Source organism: Alosa pseudoharengus, unplaced genomic scaffold (genome assembly GCF_046254945.1).
Source record: "Alosa pseudoharengus isolate Yale_2024_CS ecotype anadromous, Long Island Sound unplaced genomic scaffold, YU_APseudo_1.1 YU_APseudo_1.1_scf_14, whole genome shotgun sequence".
In the NCBI taxonomy this organism is placed as follows: Eukaryota; Metazoa; Chordata; class Actinopteri; order Clupeiformes; family Clupeidae; genus Alosa; species Alosa pseudoharengus.
Genome location: NW_027468609.1, coordinates 2,064,919 through 2,074,918, shown reverse-complemented (window position 1 = coordinate 2,074,918; position 10,000 = coordinate 2,064,919). Strand labels below are relative to the sequence as shown.

Here is a 10,000-nt window from a genome sequence, read left to right as displayed (position 1 = left end):
AATATGTCTGGATGAATCCCGCTTGCTGTTCCTCCACCATGTTAATATGTCTGGATGAATCCCACATGCTGATATTAATATGTCTGGATGAATCCCGCTTGCTGATGCAGACTCTGCTTGTGTGATGAGTGCGACTCTCTCAGTCATTATAGACGGACGGAAGGATGTTCACTTTCTCTCTCTCTTTCTTCCCATTTGCAATATTTCATAAGCTATCGCCGGACAGCCAGATGGTGCAAGATGACTGGCGTAGTTAGTCTATTTATTTATTTAGCACTAATTGCGTCCTTGAGACATGAAGAAATGCGTCAGGATGTGCTAATTGCGGGCCAAGCAGGTTTGAAGCTTTTTATGGTCCTCCTCCTCCTCCTCCTCCTCCTCCTCCTCCTCCTTCTTCTTCTTCTTCTTCCTCGTCTTCATCTTCTTGTGTCACTTTCCACCAGTTTTCAGTTAATTACATTTGGCTGAAAGTCCAGTCATGAGAGTGGTATTTTGAAGTGAGTTGCCAGCTCAGTATTCCTGTTTGGATGTCTGACTATTTATTTATTTATTTGTTTGTTTATTGCATTTGTAATCCAAATAAAAGTAACGGTTCGGACCAGAACTCCTGACCAGTTTTGTTCAGAGCTGAAAATGCAACTGTGTTTGACAGAGGACAGATGTAGGTTGCTAGTGACAAAATATTAGCTTTCAGTATGGTGCAATGTCTATGTAAGGGACATTTAAATAAAAAGTTCTTCATTCTTCACTGTTCTTTCTGACAAAAACGCTGTTGCTAAAAGGTAGACATTTAGATTTCGCTATCACGTCTGTTGTACAAGTTGACAGCGCAATAACCAGAAAACAATGTTAAGGCATTTGTGGAGAAGAAGAATCCCTCTATCGGTTGAATCACGCCCCATGATCACATCCCAATGGAGCAGTATCAGACTCATATACTGACTAGAGTGATCACATCCCAATGGAGCAGTATCAGACTCATATACTGACTAGAGTGATCACATCCTAATGGAGCGGTATCAGACTCTAGTTCTGACTAGAATGATCACATCCCAATGGAGCGGTTTCAGACTCTAGTTCTGACTAGAATGATCACATCCCAATGGAAAGGTATCAGACTCTAGTTCTGACTAGAATGATCACATCCCAATGGAGAGGTATCAGACTCTAGTTCTGACTAGAATGATCACATCCCAATGGAGAGGTATCAGACTCTAGTTCTGACTAGAATGATCACATCCCAATGGAGCAGTATCAGACTCCAGTTCTGACTAGAATGATCACATCCCAATGGAGAGGTATCAGACTCCAGTTCTGACTAGAATGATCACATCCCAATGGAGCAGTATCAGACTCTAGTTCTGACTAGAATTGAGCATGACGACGTCAGGCCAGAAGAGCTGAGGCTTGAAACTCTAATAAAAAAGGAGGAAAGGGGAGCTTGTGTGCCGATACTCCAAACTGCAGTTTACTATTGTATTTGTATCAATTAGCACCTCAAGTCATTATTTAAAAATAAAGTCCAATCAGGACCTCTCTGTTTCTATATTTGGGGGAAAATCTATAAAGCATACCGGGGGCCCACACCTGACACACTGCTCGAATAAAAATGATATAGAAATGTACATTAAAAATGATATAGATATGTAAATTAAAATGATGTAGATATGTAAATTAAAAATTATATAGATATGTAAATTAAAATGATATAGATATGTAAATTAAAAATTATATAGATATGTGAATAAAAATGATATAGTTATGTAAATAAAAACGTATATTTAGATGTAAGTATCTATAAACGGTATAAAGGTTGCATGTCTAATTCATCACCTAACTTTTTGTCAGTAGTATAAGTGAGTAGACGCACCTTCAGCTGCCCAGATGGGGCAGTGAGTTACGGGCCGCATCTCGTAGCTCTTATGGCCGCATTTGTAGCTCTTATGGCTGCATATTGGGACTCGGCCGCATCTCGTAGCTCTTATGGCCGCATCTCGTAGCTGTTATGGCTGCATATTGGGACTCGGCCGCCGCGCGGTAGCGTTGTCATCGCCGTGCCCACACTCTTTTGTCTTGTGTCGCCGTGGTGGAGTTGGAACCTGGGAGTTTATTTTCAGACGCTGCCGCCACTATTTGAGATTAATGAACTCGTTTGTCCATGGCTGCGTCTCGCACCATCTTGAGTGCCCATCTCGCCGTCGCCACGGTGATTTATGGACGCCCCACAGTGTGTGAGTCGTAATTTGAGGAGGGTTTGTTTTTCCACATGAAGATGGAATTTTAAACTCTGTGATGAATAACCCCCATCTTCTCTTTATGTATCAACGCAGCTCGCAATGCATTCTGGGAATGGAGATGCAACTCTCTCTCTCTATCTTTCTCAGTGTCCCTCTCTCTCTCTCTCTCTCCTTTTCTCTATTCCTCACCTTCTCCTCCACTGTCAGTCTGTGTTTAATATACCCTCATCAAGCGGTGACCCACTTGTGTGTTGTTTTATGTCTGGCTGTCGGGCTGTGTGTGTGTGTGTGTGTGTGTGTGAGAGAGTTGTTTTATGTCTGGCTGTCGGGCTTGTCGCTGCTGATTGTTCTTCTGATGTTTTTGGATGTCATGGACACTGCACTCAAAGTGTAACCCCCCACCCCCCACACACACACTCCCCTATCTGTGTTAATGCCTTGTGTGTGTGTGTGTGTGTGCGTGTGCCTGTGTGTGTGATGTCATGGACACTGCTCTCAAAGTGCAACATAACCCCCCCTCGATCTGTTATAAAGCCCTGTCTGCAGCCATGCATTTAAGAGTTACTCACTCAAGGTTTGTGTGTATGCGTGTGTGTGTGCGTGTGCGTGTGTTTGTGTGTGTGTGTGTGTGTGTGTGTGTGTGTGTGTGTGTGTCTGTGTGTGTGTGTGTGTGTGTCTTTGTGTGTTTTTGATGTGCTTTGCAATAGAACAAGCTGTGGGTGAAAGATGTCTCAGGCTCAGTGTGTGTGTGTGTGTGTCTGTGAACGTGTGTCTGTGTGCGTGTGTGTGTGTGTGTGTGTGTGTGTGTGTGTTCTGTCCATTGGGAATAAAAACACCAGTGTGTGTAGTAGTAGAACTCTTGGCTCATTGCTATGCTTTAGTCCTGAGTCTCTTTTTTCCATTTCTCTCTCTCTCTCTTTCAATTTCTCTCTCTTTTTCCATTTCTCTCTCTCTCTCTTTCAATTTCTCTCTCTCTTTTTCCATTTCTCTCTCTCTTTCCATTTCTCTCTCTCTTTTTCCATTTCTCTCTCTCTTTCTCTCTCTCTCTCACGTTTTCTCTCTGTCTCTAGTCTCTCATATAAACAGCATGATTGTTTAGACACAGCAAATAATTCACAAAGAAGAATGCAAAAAAATAATCCTCTCTCTCCTTCTCTCTCTCTCTCCTTCTCTCTCTCTCTCTCTACTTCTCTCTCTCTCTCTCTCCTTCTCTCTCTCTCTCTCTCTATCTCTCTCTCCTTCTCTCTCTCCTTCTCTCTCTCTCTCTCCTTCTCTCTCTCCTCTCTCTCTCTCTCTCTCTCTCTCTCTCCTTCTCTCTCTCCTTCTCTCTCTCTCTCCTTCTCTCTCTCTCCTTCTCTCTCTCCTTCTCTCTCTCCTTCTCTCTCTCCTCTCTCTCCTTCTCTCTCTCCTCTCTCTCTCCTTCTCTCTCTCCTTCTCAGGGAGGCCTGATTGCTCTGCTGCTGCTCATCCTGCTCTTCACGTTGGTGCTGTACACTCGTCAGCGTTGGTGCAAGCGCCGGCGCGTCCCCCAGAAGAGCGCGAGCACTGAGGCCACGCACGAGATCCACTACATCCCGTCGGTGCTGCTGGGGCCGCAGGGGCGCGCTGGCGGCGCCGGAGACTCGTCCTCCTTCCGCGGGTCCTCACGCCCGCTGCACGCGCACGGCTCGGTCATCGGCATGCCCATCCGCGAGACGCCCATCCTGGACGACTACGACTGCGAGGAGGACGAGCACGCGGGGGTCGGCACGCAGCCCATGCACAACCAGCTGCACGGCGGGGGGGTCGGGGTGCTGGACGACTGCAAGGTCGAGGACGGCTACGGCAGCGGGGGAGGCTTTGGCTCGCACGCGCTCTGCGACAGCCTCAAGAAGACCGACGACAACCACAAGCACAGCCTGGACAAGAGAGGTGGGTTGCGCAAGCGTGGGGTAGTGGTGGTCAGCAACACTGCTTAGGGCATGGTCCACACACACACACACACACCTGGCTTCAGCAACACTGCTTAGGGCACAGTCCACCTGGCTTCAGTAGAAGTGTTTGCTAAATGCTGAAGCATAGAAAATAGTCAGTGCAGAACTGAAAAGGCATGAATGATTCATTTCAGATATGAACTTCAAACACACATATTTTGGTCAAAAGTGGGCCATCAAACAACCCATTGCTTAGAGGTCTGATATTTCTTGAAGATGGCTACTGAACGTCATTGTAATTTTAAGTCAACAGACAAAACATTGCCATGCAACACTTCAATGTTGAACAAAGTCAAAGTCACCAAATGGAACATTAAAAATGGCGTATTGAACATTGGACCTTGTTGAGTGAGAGAGACGTGATTTATTTACCCCTTTGTAGTCACATTTAAACACCTTTAGGTCCATGAGAGGAGGGGAGGGGCATCTTCAGATCCTGAAGATGATAAGGGATGTGCTACATGGACACAATGCTTGGTGTAAAACTCACAGTTCTGAGGTCTGTTTTGTCACCTTGTTTTGCTGTTGCAGGATGGCTGTTCACTTGCAAAAAAGAAAACAAACACCCAGCATGCATTAATGATAATAAATAAATAAATCCCATTAGTATGTACATCGATGGCTCAGTCTGACTTCATGCTTGGTTAAGCCAGAGGAGAAGTTTAAGCCTCTGTTTTTGCTGATTAACTGGCTGCGGATCTAAAGCAGGCTTTTCTGCGCCCGGTTGGGGCATATGCATCATTATTAAGCATCTCGCCCAGGAGCACTGATTTATATTCGCTTCATTTGCATTTATTTACACTCTTAAATGCTTCAAAAGTTCATGAAATTTGAAACTCTATACCTGGAAGAAAGCAAGCAAGCCTTTAATGAGCAGCACTGTCTTGAAAGTATTTATCTAGAATGCCGCTATGCACTTGGGTAGGGCAACAAAGTTGAATGGAATTCTCTGGTGACAGTTCTAAGACTTCCCCATGGTCTGTTCCCACACACACACACACACATACACACACACACACCCTAATTTGTATGACACACCAATCACAATGCCATTCATTATAACTGACCAGCACAAAGTAATGTGCATTTAATGACTTGGACAAAACATGTTACTAATTTCAAAAAACACACAACAGCACACACAGACAACAAAGTTATAATGATGCTGTTTCCATGACGCTTTTGAAAATCAAATATGACAAACTGTAATTTAATATCAAACTGCTTATCTAATAAAATCTAGCCAAGTGCAATTAATCAAGATCAAGTTGGTATTGTGTTCAGTATAAAAAGACTTACCTAGTGCTTTCTCGTAAAATCTTTTGACTTCATTTAATAAGAGTTCAACTTACTTAATATTGATTATGACGTCAGCGCTGGAGACATGGCTGCCGTTGCTCAGTGTCCTCCTCAACTTTGTGCTTTTTTCATATTTCTAGTGTTATTCTCACATGTATTAGCAACGCAGCAAGCGCTAATCATGTATGACAGACAGGCGCTACTGGATATAAGACTTAATCTGACATCTGCAAACACTTCTTGGGACGTCTTGGGATGGTTACCAAAGTTGTTTAGCTGGCTGGTTACCTTGGTTACCTGGGGAAAGACGCTGCCGGAGGAAAAGAGGGAGGCGAGCCGGGATCTTGGTGAAATGAAGAAAACGACAGCACTGTCCTCCGCTTCCTAGCATTCTCCTTGCTAACGTACAGTCACGCGATAACAAACTGGATGAATTCATAGCCAGGCTGGCGTTTCAACGGAAAAATTAAAAACTGCAATTAATTTGTCTTTATTGAGACATGGCTGGACCCCTCAATATCAGACTCTGCCATGCCACCCGAGGGCCTCTCCATTCATGGACAGGACAGAGCTGCTGACTCGGGGAAGAACAGAGGAGGTGGTGTGTGCATCCTAATCAACGAGCTGTGGTGTGTGGATGTGCAAACATCATCGTCAGGGTGCTCTCCTGACCTCGAACATCTAATGGTCAAGTGCAGGCGCTTTTATCTACCCAGGGAATTCTCTGCAATTTGTTTTTGTCGCCGTTTACATTCCACCGCAAGCTGACACCAAACAGGCGATGGATGATCTATATGAAGTCATTGATCGGCAGGAAACTTTGCATCTGGAGGCTCCTTTCAATGCAGCTGGCAACTTCAACAAGCCAACCTCAAGAAAGTCTTACCGAAGTACCATCAGCACGTTAACTGCCCAACTGGAGGTGAAGACATCCTGGATCACGCCTACACGCCGTAGTCATGCCTACAAAGCCAGCCCCCGCCCAGCCTTGGGCAAATCGGATCATTCCTCTGTCCTCCTAATGCCTATAGGCAGAAGCTGAGACGGGAGCGCTGGACAGATCACAATCAATGATTACACTGAAATTATATCAGACTACAATGATTACACTGAAATTATATCAGACTACATTTGCGAATGCATAGACGACGTTGTGACTGTACACATTTTTCCTAATCAGAAACCATGGGTGAATAGAGAGGTCTCTTCAGCCCTCAAAGCCCGGACAGCAGCTTATCATTCTGGTAACCCTAGTGAGTACAAAATAATCTGTTATGAACTAAGCAAATCCATTTTATTGGCCAAGAGACAGTTCAAGGAAAAAGTGGAGTCATATTACACAGGATCCAACACCAGGGATATGTGGAGTGGGCTAAGGATTACTGACTACAAAGCAGAGCAGATGCGACCTCTGGCTGTCTTTCAGAGGAGCTGAACTCTTTCTATGCCCGGTTTGAGACACCCATCAGGTCAGAGGTACTGTTAGAGCAAGACTGCTGCCCTTTTTAGGTATCTGTGACAGATGTGTGCAAATCCTTCAGAAGAGTGAATGCACATGAAGCTCCAGGACCTGACAACATCCCGGGGCGTGTTCTCAAGGCCTGTGCTTCTGAACTGGAAGAGGTATTCACAGACATCCTCGACCTCTCACTGCTACAGTCTGTCGCCCCCACATGCTTTAAGAGGGCCACCATCATCCCAGTCCCTAAGAAACCATCAGTGAGCTGTCTAAATGACCTCTGACCTCTGCTGTGATATCATCAGTGAGCTGTCTAAATGACCTCTGACCTCTGCTGTGATATCATCAGTGAGCTGTCTAAATGATTACTGCCCTGTTGCTCTGACCTCTGCTGTGATACCATCAGCGAGCTGTCTAAATGACCTCTGACCTCTGCTGTGATATCATCAGTGAGCTGCCTAAATGACCTCTGCTGTGATATCATCAGTGAGCTGCCTAAATGACCTCTGACCTCTGCTGTGATATCATCAGTGAGCTGTCTAAATGATTACCGCCCTGTTGCTCTGACCTCTGCTGTGATACCATCAGCGAGCTGTCTAAATGACCTCTGACCTCTGCTGTGATATCATCAGTGAGCTGCCTAAATGACCTCTGACCTCTGCTGTGATATCATCAGTGAGCTGTCTAAATGATTACCGCCCTGTTGCTCTGACCTCTGCTGTGATACCATCAGCGAGCTGTCTAAATGACCTCTGACCTCTGCTGTGATATCATCAGTGAGCTGCCTAAATGACCTCTGACCTCTGCTGTGATATCATCAGTGAGCTGTCTAAATGATTACTGCCCTGTTGCTCTGACCTCTGCTGTGATACCATCAGCGAGCTGTCTAAATGACCTCTGACCTCTGCTGTGATATCATCAGTGAGCTGCCTAAATGACCTCTGCTGTGATATCATCAGTGAGCTGTCTAAATGATTACCGCCCTGTTGCTCTGACCTCTGCTGTGATACCATCAGCGAGCTGTCTAAATGACCTCTGACCTCTGCTGTGATATCATCAGTGAGCTGCCTAAATGACCTCTGACCTCTGCTGTGATATCATCAGTGAGCTGTCTAAATGATTACCGCCCTGTTGCTCTGACCTCTGCTGTGATACCATCAGCGAGCTGTCTAAATGACCTCTGACCTCTGCTGTGATATCATCAGTGAGCTGCCTAAATGACCTCTGACCTCTGCTGTGATATCATCAGTGAGCTGTCTAAATGATTACTGCCCTGTTGCTCTGACCTCTGCTGTGATACCATCAGCGAGCTGTCTAAATGACCTCTGACCTCTGCTGTGATATCATCAGCGAGCTGTCTAAATGACCTCTGACCTCTGCTGTGATATCATCAGTGAGCTGTCTAAATGATTACCGCCCTGTTGCTCTGACCTCTGTTGTGATGAAGTGCTTTGAGAGGTTAGTCAAAGACCACATTACATCCTGTCTGTCTACTGTATTAGACCCACTCCAGTTTGCTTATCTAACAGATCTACAGATGATGCTGTAGCTTTGGCCCTGAATACTGCTCTCTCTCACTTGGATCAGAACAACACGTACATACGGATGCTCTTTATCGACTTCAGCTCCGCCTTCAACACCATAGTACCATCTAGGCTCATCATGAAACTACAAGAGCTGAACATCAGTCCCTCCATGTGCAGCTGAATACTAAACTTCCTAACAGGCAGGCCACAGGCAGTACGGCTCGGTAACATCACCTCCTCCAGTCTTACACTCAGCACTGGTGCTCCACAGGGTTGTGTGTTAAGCCCCATGTTGTACTCACTGGTCACGTATGATTGTGCAGCCACTGACCGCTCCAACACCATCATTACGTTTGCTGATACACCACCATAATCGGCTGCATCAAGAATGGTGATGAGTCTGCCTACAGAGCAGAGGTGGCAACACTGACATCTTGGTGTCAGGATAACAGTCTGCTGCTCAATGTAACAAAAACCAAGGAGCTGAAGAACACGCACCCATTCACATCGGGAGTGCAGCTGTGGAGAATCTGAGGATCTGAGCTGGACACACCATATTGACAGCTAGACAACGGCTTTTCTTTCTGCGCCGTCTGCCGAAATTTGGCATGGACTACAAAATATTGATCCACTTTTACCGCTGTACAATAGAGAGCATTCTGACTGGTGGCATAACAGCATGGTATGGTAACAGCACTGCCCAGGATCGAAAATCGCTACAAAGAGTTGTCAGATCAGTGCAGCGCATTACAAGGACTGAGTTACCATCCATGCAGGACCTCTACAGCCAGCACTGCAGAAGAAAGGCCAAGCGTAGAGTCTCTGACCCCAGTCATCCCAGCCACTGTCTTTTCACCCTCCTGCCTTCTGGCAGACGATACAAGCAGATACAGGGATAACTTCTACCTGCAAGTCATCATGATGCTGAACCGTCCTTGGAAATCCCCACATAATGGCACTTAATGGCACTTGGAAATCCCCACATAATGGCACTTACTGTAGGTTTTTGGATTTTATTTTCCCCTCTTCCTTCTTCTCTTTCTTCCTATTTTTTATAGTATTTTTGAAATGTATTTTTGAAATGTATTTTTGAAATGTATTTTTTATAGTATTTTTGAAATGTATTTTTGAAATGTATTTTTGAAATGTATTTTTGAAATTGAATGGGCACTTGAGCACAAGAAATTTCAATGCTGATAAATGCTTATTTATGAGTACATGATAATACTGACAACTTGAACTTGAACTTGATTTTAAGATGTCTCATCATGAAAACAAGCATTTGCCTGCCAGTGCATTGAGCAGATGTCTTGATAAGACTCCTTACAATAAGTCAAAGTCTTATTAAACTAAGTCAAAAGGATTTAACAAGAGGGAACTAGGTAAGTGTATTTATATTAAAAACAATGATCTCATTATAAGGTTAATAACACTTGGTATTTATATTAAAAACAATTTTCTTTTTATAAGGTTGATAACACTTGGTATTTATACTAAAAATAATGA

The 10,000-nt window shown here is 44.7% G+C and overlaps 1 protein-coding gene across 3 annotated transcripts in view; it reads left to right on the top strand.

Moving 5' to 3' along the window:
• astn2 (astrotactin 2) overlaps window positions 1-10,000 on the top strand; it is a 680,356-nt gene that overhangs the window by 155,122 nt on the left and 515,234 nt on the right. For 2 of the 3 annotated variants that reach the window (XM_076283456.1, XM_076283457.1), the window contains exon 3: window positions 3,677-4,148. In XM_076283456.1, the coding sequence (XP_076139571.1) occupies window positions 3,677-4,148 (472 nt within the window). The remainder of the gene's footprint in view (window positions 1-3,676; window positions 4,149-10,000) is intronic. The other variant, XM_076283459.1, reaches the window with a different exon arrangement.